Below are 19056 nucleotides of genomic sequence, written 5' to 3'. Positions count from 1 at the left end.
CCATGAAATGGATGGTCCACTAGCACAAGTAGAATCTAATGTTCCTCCATGTTGTTACAATAAAGAAACTTAGGGCTTGTGAATTCTGGTGAGTAACCTTGATTGCCCCTCTCGGGCCACTGGTTCAGTAGTCCCAGTCAGGAAATGAAATAAACAAACCCAAGGTCAACATGAAAGCAATTGCATGGGAATGTCTTGGTTTCAGGTTGGACAACACATTATGGAATGTGCTTTTTTTCATCATAATTGGCATAGCATCAAATTAGTAGTATCAAGAGCCTGCATCATACAAATTCTACCTTAATATTTGGTGGGGATTCAGAAACACTTTAAATATCATGAAAAGGACCATGTCATCAGTGAAGTATTTTGCTCCCTAGCTTTTACATACTCTGCATTTCAATCCAATCCATTTATTTACCTGAAGACATATTTTATAATATTTCCCCCTGTTACACACAGACAAAATATACAAAACACACATTTATCCCTGACCCACCTTGCGATATTAAGTGCAGCAATCCCAAAGGTTCAATTATTATCAACTATTATATCCTTTATCATACTGTTGTACTTAGAACCATCAATAATACTTCTAAAAATTCTTTACTCAGCTTTTTAAAAATGATCAGAAATAGTTATCAGTTTCAGTTGGTGATTTAGTCCACCATATTTTATTCTATTGAGGAAAGTAATTTCTTCTCATTTAAAATGTTGCTTGAAGCTTACTGATTAATTTTTATATTCTGCAAATTTATGTCCAAACAATGTAACTCACCAAAATCCACATAACCTTTTATTGTCAGTATTTTAAAACTTGGATTTCATCCACACTCAATTATTATTGAATGAAAATAATCAGTTCACTGAGTCTGCCTTCATAACAGAGAGCTCTCAAGCCACAAATTATCCCTGTCAATCATTTTTTGGATCATTTCCAATGCTGCAATGTCACCTTGAAGGTATGGTGCTCACAATTTCCAAATGCTGTTTCATATGGGGACCAGTCAATGATCTATAAAATGTTAGTATAATTGTTTTGACTGATACTTGAATGCGCTTGAGATACAATCCAGAACATGATTATATTTGTTGATAACATTGTATTAACTTAGCTCGAAAGACATAAATTATAGAGCAGCGTTTTGTTAAAAGTCCCTAAAGTCAATGATGTACTAACAATTTAAATCTACTGTGCTTGCATGATACATTCTTCTAGATTCACTAGGTTGTTTTTGTTTTCTGAACATTAAACTCATAACCAAGAGCATATACATAGCTGAGTGGTCTAATAGTATGAGAGAATATCGCTGGAAAGGCACGGCAGGTCAGACAGCATCTGAGGAGAAAATTGACATTTCGGGCCAGAACCCTTCATCAGGAATGGGGGCTCATTCCTGACGAAGGACTCCAGCTCAAAACGTCGATTATCTGATCCTCGGATGCTGCCTGACCTGCTGTGTTTTTCCAGCGACAGACTCTCAATTCTGATCTCCTGCATTTGCAGACCTCACTCTCTCCTGGTCTAATAGTATAACACCTTGCCTGGATACCATTGCTGCTGACTAATTATAATTTAGAAAGCATATCACTAACATGAATAATACCGTGGGAATTGAATGAGAATTTACCAAGTGATTAGTCTGTCCTGTGTAAGTTAAATCTCGGTTTATGAGCAATACTTACAAATAATTGCCATCAAGGAATTGAAGTTGCCGATGTTGAAGCATTCCCGAGCTACATCGATGAAGTATTCTATTACTCGTGCCCTGTGCTTCTTCTTCACTGGCTGTGTGTGAATGACAGGTGAAAAAATTGGACTGTGGATGAGACAATACTTTTCACTAAAGAAAACTGACAGTTGAAATGCATAATAATGAGACAATTATTGTGACAGGCACAAAGCAATAACTCCAATATTAGAACATGGAAAGGGCTGCCTCACCATGCAAATCTCTGTCGCGACGAGATAGCTCAGTCTGTTGAACCACTCCACATATGCTTCCAGATTGCTTGCTTTTTTCAGATGATTAAAACAGTTCTGAAATAAAAGAAAACCAACAAGTTTTATTTTCACAGACAGTGCAGAATGTCCTACTGAATTCCACATATCAAAGCATACGGAAATAAACAGTAAGTATAATGGCATTTTGTTAATATCAGGCAATGCTGACATTGCATAATTTGTCTTGCATTATTTCATTCTAAACTTTGTCACTGATTTTCAGCTGGAAACAATCAAATGTGTATAAAACATATAACATTCATTCCCGAAGCACCAAAAACGCAGTTGGTGGCATTTTTGGATATTGATTTTTCATTGTAACATTGTGCCTGTGGGAAGTATGGTATTTGTTCTGACATTTCTTGACAAGACTGTTATAAAGAATCATTTTCAAAAACACAGAAATTTGCTGTGGATGTACAAATTCACACAATTTTCATCCTGGCTCCCTGAGTCTGCTTTTGCCCTTCTGACACAGACCACATCCAGTTCAGAAGGAAAAGACATAGGACGTGCAGGTCCACAATGTACAATCATAGAATTCCTACAGTATGAAATCAGGCCATGCGGCCCATCAAGTTCACACTGACTCTCGAAAGAGCATCTCACCCAGACCGACCCCCTACTCTAATCCCTGTAACCCTGCATTTCCTACCTAACCTACACATCGCTGGATACTATGAGAAATTTAGCATGGCCAATCCACCTAAACTGCACATCTTTAGACTGTGCAATGAAACCAGAGCAACTGGAGGAAATCCATGCAGACATGGGGAGAACATGCAAACTCCACACAGCCAGTTGTCAAAGGTCAGAATTGAACTTGGATTCCTGGCACTGAGGTTGCAGTGCTAACCACTTAGCCACTATTTGAAAGTTGCCAGCTCACTTACATCTCCCACCATTTTTGTTGGGTCGGAAAATGTGGCAATTGCAACCTGCCGAGCACTTAAAATGCTTTTGGGTTCACAATCTAACTCTCTGCTGCAATTTCCAACTTCCCTACTGTCAGTATTTTCCCTGAGACAGGTGGGTTCTCAATGGCTGTAGGGGCCCTGCTGGTTAAATCAAGTTGTGAACTTTGGGGGAAGCTGTGGTGTCAAGAACCTTTTGACAGTTAATTTGAAAAAGTTTTGCCAAAGCTCTCTCACATTCCCAAAACACACACCATGCCCCCTCATATCGCCCATGACCCCTTCACACCCCCATCAGATTTGCTCAATACTAAACGGACCTCTGGCCCCAATGCCCCTTCCATTTCCTCATGCCCTCTTACACCATCTACACCCTCTCCTCCAGTATCCAGTGTGCATAGAACCAATAAGTCATATAATACCACTGACAATTCTTCGAATTGTTTCTGAAACTGATCAACTAAGACAACAAGCTTTGGAAACCTCCTCCAGGAAAACAAAATGTTTCTCTTACAACCATACAGAAATGTTAAGTAGTATCGATTGACAAAGCTTTAGTCCTCTTGACATCTCCTCATCCTTTTCAAATGAACATACTGGAAATGAAAATCCACTTTAAGAAAGAAAAAAAAAACTTATTGAATGCTAATAAAGGTGCTGGTAAAACAATGCTAGTACTCCCACTTGCAGCCGACAGGGTTGAATGAATGAATACATCTTGGAACGCATTAAAGCCTTCATAATGAGGCAATCTGGCAACTGAATCAACAGATGCTGGCTAAGCAGATGGCCAGACATCTGGTTTCCCAGATTTCCAAACTGGGCATCATGCCAGTGATGTCATTCTCAGTGCCAACCATCTTGCCCCAACCTCTGCTTTAATTCTACAAGCAGGAGCGGGCTGGGGGTGGGGGTGAGAGCACAGGTAGATCAGGAGACCTGGCCATCTGTGAACTGATTGAGGCCTTTAGGGGGCCAACTAATGGTCACTTAAGCATTTCCTCCCTTTGTTGTTGTGATTTTACTCTCACAGGGGTGGTTAATGCAACAGTACAGCCTATCCATTAAAACCTGTTAGCTGGGCCTTGTATCCTTGTTGGCATCCCTGTGCTAAGTGTACTGCATCTCCAAGGGCAACCCTTCATAACACATTTCCTGTCCATAACAGCCCTGTCTACGCAGTCCTTGCCTCAAGCCAATTAATGGTTCCAACGGACACATGCCAATGTCGTGTTCAACCCTATGAATGGTTACTAGGTATTAGACTGGCAGCTGTGGTAGTATAATAATTGACATTAATCCTGTGGGTAAATGGGTATAAACCGTGTGACCAGAGGTCATTTGCTTCAGCATTATGCAGCAATACATGTTAAAATGCACCTGCTAGCGACAGGTAAGTACATCAAACACAGTGGCAACAATGATTTCTGCTGTTAAATGTCCTGACAATGGGATAACACAATTATACAGCTCAGGCAGGGGAGTCTCACCAGAATACATGAAGTTAAAACCCAGCAATGCCTTCATCAAAGTAACAATTGTGGTTGCTAAATGAAGCATTTCCTAGAAGATATTGAGATGTTTTAACACAAACAAAAACACAACTTTATAACCTTAAACACAAGAATAATTAAAGAGATCTTTAAAAATGTTATCAGGCATGGGTTCAGAACCTTAATTGAAATGGACAATAAAGTTCTTCTGATGAAGAGTCACTGAACTCGAAATGTTAACACAGTTTTCTTCTCACAGATACTGCCAGACCTACTAAGCTTCTCCAGCAAAGACTATTTTTGTTTCTTCCAACTCTACTTGCTCTATAATATTTATTTACATCAGTTTGAAAGCCATGGCTCTTTTATTATATTTAGTAGGAGTACTGGCTAAGGAATAAAACATGCAGTAAATCACTATGCTAAAATTTAGTAGGACAGAAAATTAAATAAGTCAAAAATAAATGTTGAGCTGGGTATTAGAAGTCTGCAGACTACAGAATGAATAGAAGCATGAGGCAGGTAAGGAGTTCACGTATTTCTAAAGTCCTGGAAGGCAATATGTTTGATCAGTACACCATTCAATAGATCTTGATATCTGCACTGCATTTTCTAAGCAGAAATTGAACCACCTGCTGTTTCACATCTTACTGCCATCAAGTACAGTTTGTGCAATTAGAAGATTTGTTTCCAAAACTCCTGGAAAGCCAATGCAATCACCTGTATTTGGATGTTGATTGGTATCTCTAAACATCATGTAAAATGAATCAAAATTATGCACTGCAAATCTCATCAACTGAAGCCATTATCCACTTTGTTTAGCTTTGGGCTCAGTAAAAGGCAACAATGTGATTTGCTATGCAATTTAACACTGAAATTCATGAGCTGTCACATTCTCTCAGTACAAGTGTTTAAGAACTTCAGTGTTTTCATTTTGTTGGATACAGTCAGAAAAAGCTGTTATTACACCACAGTCATACATTTTCTTGTGTTTAACACTGTATAATTGCACATCTTATGGTTACTCAGTTTAACATTTTCCTTTATACGAATGCTTTTAGTATTATTATTATAATCAATTCATTCTCATTCTGAGAGTCATAACCAAACACAACAGCACAGTGAACAGCCTGGCTTTGCCGTAATACATAATAGTGGAAGGTTAATCTGAAAAGTACATTTCCCAATGACGGGTCAAAGTGGGCACTTAATTCACATGACAGAAGCTGTGGCATGCACAACAGCATGATACCAACTAGAGGCAGGGGAAAACCTGGTAGAAGTGCCAAGGATTATGCATGGAACATGCCCCTCCAAGACTTGAGTTCTGCCATGGTGCTGCCATACAATCAGAAGACTACCTACATGAACAAACTGAACGATTCTCATGGAGAACCAAGTCCACGGCACATCCCTTGCACACGAGGACTTGCATTCCCTCTCTCTGGCTCCGTTCAACAGTGACTAGAGAGGAAAACCAGCACTTCTAGCTCCCTCCAGGTGCCCCTTGGTCCCAGGGATACAGGGAGGTGCTATTGCACATTGAGACAGAGAAGGAATGCCAGACCTACCTGCCCTTGGGCCAACCTTTCATGGACCTCCCAGAGTGATTGTGCACTCCTTTTCCCCTCTGATAGTGAGTCTCCAGCAGGCAGAGCTGAGGAAAATGCCCTGTGCAGGAGATTCCAGCAAGACAAAGATAAATGAAGTCTTTACACCACCAGAGGTCATTGCCCTCAACATGCTGGCTACTTGTCTGTTGATATCAGAATAACACCAAAGCTGTTATCAGGCTAATGAATGGACCGGTCATATATCGGAGTTGATCTTTCACTCATCTTCTCTGTCGCTGTAACCCTATATTCTGCATTCTGTTCTATTACCTTGATGCCTCTCTCACACATATAGGACAAGACTATTGCAATGACTGATTGCACACAACAAGTCCAAACCTGATACATTCTCCAGCACTCTCCCTCACACATTCTAATATCTTGCAGTACTGCTGCCCAAAGACCTGATCATCACTATCCTCTTGCCAGCTGTTGACTTGTCCAAGATGACTCTTTTACCAGGTTAAATGCTATGCCATTGGAGAAGATGGTAGCAATGCAGTATACAGTTATAAGGGAGTTAATCTGGGAGTCCTCAAGTCTCATGGCATCATGTGCAATGCCCTCTAGAAAGCCTCAATTGAAACTGCCTCCACCACACCTCCAGGTAGTGAATTTCACATCCTAAGTACTTGCAGAGAGAAAATATTTTTTATCATGTTACCCTAGCTCTTTGTGCAGATGAATCTAAATCTGCGCATCCTGTGCTTGTTCGTTCCACAAACAGAAACAGTTTCCCTCTACCCACAAACAAAAACAGAAAATGCTGGAAAAGCTCAGTAAGTCCGGCAGCATCTGTGGAGATAAATCTGAGTTAATGTTTTGGGTCCAGTGACTATTCTTTAGAATGGTCTTCTACAGAAGATTTCAAAAACCTATATCAGAGGTCCTCTCAGCCTTCTTCATTCCAACTTGAAGTCCTAATTCTTCAATCTATCCTTATAGCTAATGTTTCTCATCTCTAAAACTGTACTAGTAAAACGCTTCTGAACCCTCTCCACTGCCTTCACACTCTACATGTAATGTGGTGCTCTCAACTGTACACAATACTCCAGGTGAGGTCTAACAAATGTCTTATACAAGTTCAACATCACCTCCATTCTCTTAGGTTGCAAAAGTTCAGGGGTTATTATAGAGGGAAAAATATAGTGAATACTAACATAATGAACCCTGTCATTTGGATAATTTAATACTGAACTGTTTCCTTAATTACAATTTACATTTATTTGTTGTCACATCTCAAAGCTTCTCTCATCCTGTGAATAAATTGAGGTGCTGAGAGAGGTAAACCTTATTAAATGCTAGCCTCAGTGAGAATAAGAAACAACAGCGACTGAGCCTTTTTGGATGTCTTTGGCTGAATGTCACATTTAGCTTCGCATTTACCAAAGTTCTTGTGGGAGTCCCTTTTATGCATGAAGTTATGTGCTATTAGAATGATTAATATATATTTTTTTAAAAATCATTTGACATGCTGGATCTTGTCTTAAGTATTAGATCCTTAACAGACAACATAGAAAATTGAACAAAGAACACCATTCATCCCACTGGCACATAGTTCCTGTGTCAGTGTCAGGAACTATAATACCTGTTCTTATTTCTCTGCTCTATCCTTAATCCTTTTTCCATTTTTTTCTCAAATATTTATTCAACTTCCTTTTAAGTGTGGTTATAATCTCTCCGCCTCTAATTATACAGAAATAACATCAAATACTTATTTTCTCTTTGTTATCTTTTCTTATTTAAGGTAAGAAGAAAAAAAAACCTTAGGATGTGTCAGAAGTTTCTTTCTTATGACATCGTGACAAAATAAGGAAGCTCTGTACTCTATCCAGGAGAACTTTCTTCAGTCAATACCTCCATTCAGATGTTAACAGAGATCAAAAATTGTTTGACTAGACCTGATTGTTTTAAATGTTAATGCAAGAGAGATCAGAAGTTGCAGAAACGTTGAGATGAGAAAGAACATTAAAAACACACTGTACAACTGCCAAGCAAGCACTTGAGCTAAAGAACATTGAAGACAGTATTAATTTGTAACAGTGGAGAGAACTGTACCTTGTTGTTGTCTAAAGTGTCTTTGTGTGCAAAGGCTTGAACAAATTCCTCAGGTCCAATATGACTGAGTCGTTCCTACAGAAATAAACTAAAGTCAATCGAAAGCCAAACTTAATTTATTGACATGTTCATTGTTTATGGACCATCCATAGAAAAGCTTACTCATTTTTAATTTTTTTCTAGAATTTTGGTCAAGATGTTGCGTGTGAAATTACCTCCAAGTCACTACAGATATTTTTAATTAACCTGTTCAGACATGTTTTGACATATAGTTGGAGCAGATGGGTCATGATTTGAAATCTCCTGGACATTAATCAATCTCCTAGCCCAGAGGCAGGGACACTATCACTGCATTACAAGATCAAAAAATCCTGAGAATTCAATTGTTGTTATATTTTCAACACCTTGCCATCTAAGAAAAACCTGATTATGATCTTGTAACACTATAGGCTATACAACAAGCTTCTGCTCAGATCTGTCAGAGGTTATGTGCAGCCTATTCCTATCTAATAGCGTCATAGAGTCATACACCATGGAAACAGACCCTTCGGTCCAACTAATCCATGCCAGCCAAGTTTCTCAAACTAAACCAATACCCTTTGCCAGTGTTTGGTCCATATCCCTTTAAACCTTTCTTAATCATGTCTTTCAAATGTTGTCGCTGTATCTGCATCTATCACTTCCTCTGGCAGTTCATTTCACCAATGAAACACTCTAGATTTGAACCACACCCGCCCAAGGGAAAAGACATCTGCTATTCACCTTATCTATATCCTCAAGATTTTATAAAGTCTCCACATGGTCACCCCTTAATCGCCTACACTGCTGTAAAACAAAAAATCCTGGCTTATCCTATAACTCAAACCTTCCATTCCTGGCAACATCCTAGTAAATCTTATCTGAACCCTCCCCAGAACGGTATACAGTACTCCCAAAGTAGCTGTACAAACTCAGCACGACATCCCAACTCCTATACTCAGTTACCTTCATTGCTCAGGCCAGTGTGCTAAATGCTTTCTTAACCACCCTGTCTACCTGCAGCACAACTTCAAAAGAATTATGTACCTGAACTCCTAGGTCTCTCCATTCAAAAACACTATCCAGGGCCCTAACATTAACTGCATAAGTCCTGACCTTGTTTGTTTTTCCAAAATGCAACACCTCACATTTATCCAAATTAAACTTCAACTACCTCTCCTCTGCCTAGTGGCCCAATTTGTCAAGATCTCTTTGTAATCTTAGATAACCTTTCTCACTGTTCAGTCTACCACCAATTTTGGCATCATCTGCATATGTACTAACAATGCCTCCTGAATTCTCATCCAAATTGTTTACATAAATGACACACAAAAGTTGACCCAGTACTGATCCCTGTGGAACACCGCTGGTCACAGGCCTCCAGTCTGAGAAACAACCCTCCACTACCATCCTCTGTCTCCTACCATCAAGCCAATTTTGTATCCAATTGCAAGCTCTTCCCGAATCCCATGCTTTATAAAATCTTGCTTTATAATAATCTTGCTTTATCTTTGCTCCACGTAGGACATCCAAATGAGATTTAAATGGATTTATTCAGGCTTTCATATAAAATGAGCTATATTGGCTAGACTCTCTCAACAGCTTGGTATGCCTAACCATGTACAGCAGAATATGAACAATAACCTTCCCTTCATTAATAATCACATACAGTAGCTGCCTATTAAATTTTGAAATTAATTATTAATTTTTAATTCATTCCCAGCAATGGCTCCCGCGCTAGATGAAGGGCAGGATTTGGAGAGAATCCAGCCCCCACCTTATATGTTATTTCCAATGTCAGTTCCTAACCACTAGATGCTCAAAGATAAACACTGTGAAAGTTGTCAGCCCAATGAGTGCCATCTCACCCAATCCAAAGAGTACTCCAGAGTGTCAAAGTATACATGAACACAAATAAATAGAACAGTTCAACTCAACAATATCCAGGAGAAGCTTTAGTGAATAAGTTCAAAGTTCATTTGGGGGGCAAACACTGTTAGTATTGAACTCGACTGCACCTTCAGCACAAAGGAGCAGCTGATAGCAATTTTGCCTGAAGTAAAAATGTAGTGTTGGCCAATTTACTATCGGAGGTCTCTGCATAATTTTTCAGTTCTGCTCAAGAAAAATATCATCTTTTGTGAGGAAGTACACAGCGGAGATAGTTGTTTGTGCATACAGAATTATATCAATTCTCCAGCTGCTACTTGCATGACTCTCTTCATTGAATCACTGAAGAATGCTGTGCAGATAGCAACACACAGCACTGTGGGTCTTTGGAAAATCAATGTAGAAGCAGTGCTGTGTGAATACAGGCATATTCCATTCCTGCCAATTTTACAAACTTAAACTTAATGTTCTGCACAACTTAAGATATATCTGAGTGAACAATGCACTCCACAATGTTCGTCCAGTTGATAAATGCATGACTCTACCCTATAGATATCCCTGATTAATGGTAAGTAGCACAACAATTGATTGGACTCAAGCTCACTTACATTTATTAAGAAGTTTAAATCATCAATTTAGATAACCTTACAGAACTTCACACATGCAGTAGCACGGTTTAGCGAAATTCTTTTCTCATTTACAAGAATTTGCATTTAGACTTTAGTCTATAAGTTAAACAAGCATTTCAATACTGTGTTGACAGAGTGCATCATGGTTAGAGCTGCTATCTTTCAGACACGACATCAATCCGAGAGTCAATCCAAAAGCAAGCAGGGAAATTCTCCTAATCTCTTGACAACATTTATTCTTCACTCTTTGGATGGGAACCTGAGCAGGGATACACAGTAGAGTGAAGCGGAGACAGAAATGAAAGATTGAAAAATCAAAAGCAAAAGTGGAAGGCACAGAAAATAGAAACTAACAGAAAACAGGTCCATAGTATAAAAATGATGTGTAAACATGCACTTTGGAAGAAATAACAAGACAGAGGAGAATTCAATGAATATCAGGACCTAGGAAGCTCAGAGAAACAGAGGGATCCGAGGGTGTTTGTCCACAGATCCTTGGAGGTGGCAAGGCAGGTTAATAGGGTCATTAAGAAAGCATGCAGGATACTTGCAGAACAGTTCTGACAAAAGGACATCAGAAGCGAAATGTTAACTCAATAGCTGCTGCCTGATCCAATGCATTTCTCCAGTATTCTGCTTTTGAGTTCTTTGTGCTTATTTTAGTGACAATGGATATTAGCTCAGAAATTTGAGATGTGGAATCAGTCTGGGCAGAGCTAAGAAGCAACAAGGGCTGAAAATGTTAGTGGAAGATGTCTATAGGTCTCCAAACAGTAGTGGGAGATGGCATTACATAGGAAATTGGAGAATAATGACACAAGCGTCATACGATAATTAGAGGAGACATGAATAAAGGCTAGGCAAACCACTCATAGTAGTGAAGTGGATGAATAGTAGAGTGTAGACAATATTTATTTTTCATTCCAATATATTGAGGTGCTAGCTCAGGAACAGGTAATCCTGGATTTGGATTATGTAATTACAACGGGTTAATTAATCATTATGGAATTTTAGGGAAGATTGACCATAACATGATGAAATTGTTCATTGGGAAAGTGAAGTAGTCCAATCTAAGACTAGAGTCCTTAAAGTAAACAAATAAGTCTCTGAATACATGAATGATGGGTTAGCTACCAGAGATTAAGTAACTTCATTAGAAGATGGCATGCTGATGAATACGCAACAGCTAACATTTAAAGCATGACTGACTACATACCAACAGTTATGTATTCCTTTCTGGAACACAATAGGAAGACTATTTCTATCATGTCTAACAAAAGTAATTAAAAATAGTAATAAATTCAAATGGAGACATATGAACTTGCTAGAAAATGTAGCAAGCCTGAGCACTGGAAGCAGTTTAAAATTCTGCAAAGACCAACTAAGAGATTGATTAGGGAAGAGAATAGAATTTGGAAGTAAAAAAAGAAGTGGACAGTAAAACCTAAACAAATGCAAAAAGGAAAAGATTAGGGAACACAAGTGTAGATTCCTTAAAGTCTGAAATGGGAGAACTGATAATGGAAAGCAAGGAAATGGCAAACAATTAAACAATGATTTTAATTCTGTTTTCATAGAAGATGACTCAAATAACCTTTCAGAAATGCCAGGGAAGCAAGGTTCTATTGAGAAAAACGAACTGTTAGTTAAACAAAATGGAAAAACTAACAAGACTGAAAATTGATCAATCTCCAGGGCCGGATAATCTATATCCCAAGGTTAAAACTAACAAGAAGGTTATCATGAAACTAACAAGACGGTTATCATGAAAAAAAATGGATACGTTGATTGTCTGTTTGATTCTGAAACAGTCCTGGCAGATTGGCAGGTGGTAATGTAACCCCATAATTTAAAAAAAGGAGGGATGGAGAGAACAGACAATTACAAACCCTTGATTCTAACTGTAGCGGTATGGAAGAGTGATCAAGTCAATTATAAAGGGTGTAATAATAGGGCACTTAGAAAATGAAAAGATTAGACAATATCAACAAGAATTTACAAAAAGGGAATCATGTTTGACAAAACTACTAAAATTTTGAGGATGTAACTGGTAGAAGGGATTAGAAAGAATCAATGGAATATTTGGAGAAAGCTTTCGATAAAATCCCAATTAAGAACTAGTTTAGCAGATAGAGATTAGTCAGCAGGAATAAATGGATATTTTTTGTAAGGGAAGGCAATGAGTAGTGGAGTACTACAAAGCTTGGATCCCAGCTATTCAAAATATATGATTTGGTATATATAAATGATTTGGATGAAGGAATAAAGTATAATATTCTGTAGTGTGCTAATGACACAAAACTGGATAAGAGTGTCTATGATAAGGAGAATTTAAAAAGGCTTCAGGACAATTTGGAAAAGTTGAGTGAGCAGTCAAATACATAGTAGGTGCTGTATAATATGGACGAGCGTGACGCTATCCACTTTTGGTGGGCAAAACCAAATGACAATATTATTAAAATTGTGGTAGATTGGGTAATGTTGATGCATAAAGGGACTTGGGAGTTCCTTGAACACCAAACATTAAAAGCAGGTAGGCAGACAAATGATATCCTGATTTTTATTACAAGAGAATTTGAGTACAGAAGCAAGTATGTCTTACTGCTGGTGATCAGGTCAGATCTTGGTGAGAACATGTCTGGAGTATTGTACACAGTTTTAATCTCCTTTCCCAAGAAAGTATATACTTACCATTGAAGAAGTGCAGCAAAGAGTCACCAGACCGATTACTGGGATGGCAGGACATTTTTGAAACACTTAAACTCTGACAAGTTTAGAGAGATTGGATGCAGGATGATGTTTCCCCTGGCCCGGTGGTGGTAAAGATGTGTAGAACAAGGAGCCACAGTCTCAGGATACAAGGTCAATCATTTAGGACTGAGAGAAGGAGAATTATCTTCACTCAGAAGGTAGTAAACCTGGGGAACACTCTCCACAGAATGCTTTTACAGGCCATGGCATTGGATAAATGACTGAATATATTTAAGAAAAGCAAAGGTAAGAACTCTAGGTACTAAAGTATTATTGGGTGGGAACATGAATATAGATTTGAGGAACAGAATCAGCTATGATCAGACAGAATGCCTAGTCTTGACCCAATCTTGTACAGTTCTATGTTTCAACCAATTCCATCAGATGGAGATGGAATTTTGCCTCCACTATCTGAGTAGCAATCTGCTGGTTTGGATTTGTTGTGGAAGAGTGTGGATGACGGATAGTAAGCAGAAAAGCTACCCAATCAATTTTCCATTTCCTTGGAAGCCCATTGAAGTAACTTCTTGAGTATTCATGTCATCCTTCTAAAATTACTTAATCCACCTTCTTTGTACCACTAATGTCTTGTGATAAATTACTGCTTTGTTTAAGAATCATTGCTGAATTAACCAGTCAGCCATGACCATCTGATGTTGCAAAATAAACAGGAAGATATTGAGCTACAAATGGCTGCATTTGAGTTGCTATTTCGGGAACCATTAACATAGTGGGCAATAGTAACAGTCATCACTTACACACTGTAACAGGATTATTAAATAACCTCCAGACCTTTCTCGTGGATCCACAAAAACTGACTGAACATAATCCTCCAAAAGTGAGGGAAATGTACCAAAAAATGAGACAAAACACCATATGCAAATTAGAAAAGAAACAAATCAGAAAAGCAATGATGCACTATAAACATAATCCAATGGCATTATTGTTGTAACGATAATGCATGAAGCACTAACCAGTTCTATATGTGTTAGCTGCTGAGCTAAAGTGTACGGGTCACTGCAGATGGTCACTATATCTCTCTGAATGGACTGCGGTTTGGTCTTTAGCACAGTAAGTCGGTCTGTGACTGTTGCATTTAATTTTGACAGAACTTCTTCATACTGGTTAAGGGTAGCCAGCTTCTGGATCAGATTCTGAGTAATCTGCTGCATGGTGTTCCGATGTAACTGCCACAGAAAGAAAAGAACAAAGACAAGTAAAGCCAGTATACAGATAATTCTACAAAGGAAAACACTGCAGCTGCTGGGCATCTCATTAAGACAGATAAGCAAAAGATTTCCTTGATCGCTTATGACTGAAGGATGGCCTCTGAGTAATGCAGAGAACTCCAGAGGCTATTTAGAAAATAGGCTTGAGCTCAAAAGCTCCCTCCTCCCCACTGCGCTGCCCATATTTGAATAGCCTGTCAATGTTTATTATATCTGCTGAAATACAAGAGTGGCTTCTTGATACTGGAATGACATGTGGAAACTTGAAATGAACCATGGCTTGGGGCAGGGCCCTCGACAAAGGAGGTAGGAGTAGAACATCAAGGCCCTCCTGGGCTTTCAGATTTCAGTTCCCTGGACCTGGTATGAAACACTGTCAGACATGACGGGTTTCAGGGAGAGAAATTTGGTCAAAATATTTTTAAATTTAATGAAAAAAACAACTGAGATCACAAGCAAGTGGTTACACCAACTCTCTGTAGAGCTTTTCAAGAAATAGTTCAAATACAGATTCTCTTAGAGTATCACACGGAGAAGCAGTGTGTACTGCAATGAATGGCTTCCTTCTGTGCTGCAATCGTTCTCTGACTCACCTGAAAGCAGGTGGTAACTCCACAGTTATCTATAAATATGTTTTTAATAAATGTCAAATTGTAGGTTTTTTGACAAGCTTAAAAATGCAGCATAGTTAAAGTGTGCTTATGTCACTGTATCCTAATCAAATCTTCCATCCATGTAAAGTTAACCAGTTAGAAATATATTTTATATTTTTAACACATAAAACAGGTTATTGGATATTTACAAAAACAGTTTAAATCTCTTCAAGAAGAATCTGGAGTAAAAATTTCACTGTAGCTACTTTCAGTGACAATTTAAACGCAATGATGGTTCTTTCCTGTTTGGTGCTCCTGGTAAAACTTAAACACATTCAAAAAGAGAATATTTTCTCTGGAAGTAGCTAAAATGAGTCTTCATAAACACATTTCTGATGTCTGTAAATATGGTAACAAGACTAATTAGTGCTTGATCAATTTTCAGCTCCAACACCATCAAGAAGCAGCATCACATTTTCAAAAATATAACTAAATTTTCTGTGGAGAAAAATTACAGCATTATTTTCTGACATGTTTCTTCTCCCTTTCCCATCATTACTTTGTCTAATGTCCTGCCATCTGTTTGCTCTCACCAGTGAGGCAACTGAGAACCACTAAAGCTCATCACAGCCAGTGGTGAACAGGTTGGAATACTGACCTCTACCGGAGTTCAAATCTTTCCAACTGCAAGTAATTTAAAGTTATAATGTTGGTATGCTTAAGGAAATCAAGGCACTGAGCTTAGAGGGCAAATGGAATTGCCAGAATCATAGATTTATTATTCTTGTACTAAAGCCAATGTAAAACTCCAGCTGATTTCATGGGTTTTTGCATTCATGCAAGCTTTTCAAGCTGTGCTATCTGAAGTATTAATACAGATACCTGTGGGCAATGCAACAATGTCCTACATAAAAAGCATCTTTAAATAATTGACAGACCCTGTTTCCTTTTATTTAAAGTCAACCATAAGCTTTAAATGTATTGCTTTCATAATGGCAGTGAAACAAAATAACAGGGCTGTAAGCAGCTGGTAAGAAATACTAGCTGGGTTAGCAGATACAGACTTCTATTTCTGTTTCTTACCATAATCACCACTTGCAAATGAAAAGAGGTCAACATTGATAATCTTGTGCTGCATAAGATGCACTGAGATAAAACTCCCTGGGAGAAAAGGGCCATTGTTGTAGGCTGTACGGTACACATTCGATAGCTAATTAAAGTTGTTTCTTGTTGGCAGTGCAAGGATCAGCATACTCTAACAATATCTGTTCAGACTTCCAAAAATACTGAATATTCAAGGGGAAGAAAGGGGAGAGAAAATAAATGCAATGACTGACACGAGAAAAAAATATAATATGAAAGCTAAAGAATGAGGGATCTTCTGGAACTAATAGATGGCATCCGGGAATATTAGAAGTGGCTACGAGATAATGGATACACTGGTAGTAATCTTTAGATTTAGCATTCTAATCCATAGATTCTGGAAAAAAATGCAAGAAGATTGGAAACTTGACAAAGTAACGCTTTTCTCCAAAATGAGAAAACAAAAAAATCAGTTACTACAGGCCAGTTAGCTTAACATCAGTTAATCGAAAAATGTTAGAATCTATTATATAGGATGCAATTGCAGAGCATTTGGAAATGCAAACTATGACATTCATGAAGAGAAAACCATGCCTGAAAAATTCATTAGAATTCTTTGAGAGGTTAACATGCAAGATAGATAAAGGGGAAGCAGTATATGTAACGTACAGAGCAACCTCGATTATCTGAATGAGGTGGGTGGATTTTACCTTCAACAAGGGAAGCCATTAAACAAGGTGCCAAACAGCTTCTAAGATTGCAAGAGCACTTGCCAGTTTGTGGAAACTCAGTGTTGCGACAGGAAGACAGAAGCACTGCCTCGCATTTGCGTTTATTTTCTCGGCTATTTTTTCAGTAAAGTAATGGCAATACCCCGTAAAACACTTACTTTTGCAAAGGGTGTGTAACTAACCCTTACCTAAAAAATATCCAGTCGCTGGTGCTTAAGGTGCTTGTGTTTCTTTGTTTTTGCCAGCATTTTCACATGTTCTTCAGTACAGGTAAATCAAATACATTTAACGTTTTGATGTAACATTTTTGTGGGATCTTGAGACCTTCTTCAGATCATCAGAAATTTGAATAATTGATATTTGGATAATCGAGGTTCCTCTGTATTTGGATTTCGACAAGTTGCTTGATAGGGACCACATTTTAAATTACTTAATAAGACGAGAGCATTTGGTGTTGGAGGTAATGTATTATCACTGATAGAGGATAGGATAACTAAGAGGAAAGAAGGGGGTATTTTCAGGACAACCACTGTAATTAGTGGAGTACCACAAGGATCAGGGTTGCAGCCACAATTATGTACAACATATATTAATGACTGGGGAAAGTGAATGTACTATAGTCACTAAGTTTGAGGAAGACACAAAAATAGGTGAGAAGGCAAGTGGTGAAAATGACAAGAAGAGAACAGAGGGATAGACAGAATAAACAAGTGGGGAAAAATGTGGCACATGGAATGTAATGTGGATAAGTGTGAGGTCATGCTATCTGGCAGAAAGAACAGAGGAGCTGAAGGTTGAAATTGAGAAAGACTGCAGAAAGCTACAGCACAGAAGGATTTGTGAATCATCATACATAAATCACAAAAAGTTGGCATACAAGATCAGCAGGTAATAGGAAAGCAAATGGAACACTGGCCTTTATTTCAAAGCGTATGGAGGATAGAAATAGAAAAGTTTCGCTAAAATTACACAATGAATAAGTTAGACCATGCCTGGAGTATCAAGAACAGTTTTCATCCCCTAATCTAGGGAAATATATATGTGCATTGGAAGCAGTCCAAAGAAGGTTTCACTAGGTTGTGGAGGATTGTTTTATGAGGCTAAGTCAAAAAGATTGGGCCTGTACTCAGTTTAGAAGAGTAAGAGGTGACTTTTTTGAAATATAAAAGATTCTTAGGGATAGGGTATTTGAGGCGGGGTTGTTTCCCTTTGTGGGAGAAGCTAGGATCAGACAGTGTAATCGGTTAGTGTAGAAACAAGGAGGAATTTATTCTCTCAGAGGGCAATATTCCACAGGTCGGCAAGTACATTCAAGGCCGATATAGTCACATTTTTAATCGGGAAGCAAATCAATCTTATGGGGCAAAGGCAGAAAAGTGGAATTGAGGAATCAGACCAGCCATTATCTCAATGAATGACAGTGCAGACTCGATGGACTAACTGGCCTATTTTTGCTTCTACATCTTACAGTTTTTTGATTTGATTCAGAAGTGTAACTAATTAGGTAGGATACATATAAATATTAGAAATATTTAATGATAAAGATTTCTCTCAGAGTTAAGCATGAAAAACATTGTTGCAATTAGAAGGAAAAGGATATAACTAAAAGGGAAAATGGAGACATAACAGGTATTATATTAAATCTGTGCTCAGCATAGACAACAAAACGATATAACCACTATTTAATCATTAAAAGGGAGACTTGTAAAGGCATAGCAAAATCATACCTGGGCATGAAAGGAAAATTGTAAGTACAACTGGAATCATTGAACTGAGAAGAATTGCAATGATCTTTATTTCAAGAATACCATTTGAAACTAGGATAACACTCAAAGACGGAGAAATTAAACATCTTCACTGTTAAATATTTCTGAAGTATTCTGAAGGGACCTGTACAGATGATGTTAAAAAAAAAACCCTTTCACTGAAATTTCAGAAGTCTTCAGAACACTCAGAAAGATATGGTTTCCTGGTTACACACTCAGGGCTTTAAGGTAAAACACTACTTAAAATGTTTCTTAGATATCCCTAAACATTCCTTGACATTCT

At 38.2% G+C, this 19056-nt stretch overlaps 1 protein-coding gene across 3 annotated transcripts in view; it reads right to left on the bottom strand.

The window, feature by feature from the left end:
• Positions 1–19056, bottom strand: part of rasgef1ba (RasGEF domain family, member 1Ba) — a 53723-nt gene that overhangs the window by 26402 nt on the left and 8265 nt on the right. For 2 of the 3 annotated variants that reach the window (XM_060832131.1, XM_060832140.1), the window contains 4 exons: positions 14346–14558; positions 8084–8158; positions 1946–2041; positions 1687–1789 (listed from right to left, as the gene is read on the bottom strand). In XM_060832131.1, coding sequence (XP_060688114.1) covers positions 1687–1789; positions 1946–2041; positions 8084–8158; positions 14346–14558 — 487 coding nt within the window. The remainder of the gene's footprint in view (positions 1–1686; positions 1790–1945; positions 2042–8083; positions 8159–14345; positions 14559–19056) is intronic. The other variant, XM_060832123.1, reaches the window with a different exon arrangement.

The sequence above is a fragment of the Hemiscyllium ocellatum genome, chromosome 1 (genome assembly GCF_020745735.1).
Source record: "Hemiscyllium ocellatum isolate sHemOce1 chromosome 1, sHemOce1.pat.X.cur, whole genome shotgun sequence".
Lineage (NCBI taxonomy): Eukaryota > Metazoa > Chordata > Chondrichthyes > Orectolobiformes > Hemiscylliidae > Hemiscyllium > Hemiscyllium ocellatum.
The sequence above is the reverse complement of the archived record's forward strand: the minus strand, read 5'-3'. Positions and strand labels throughout refer to the sequence as shown.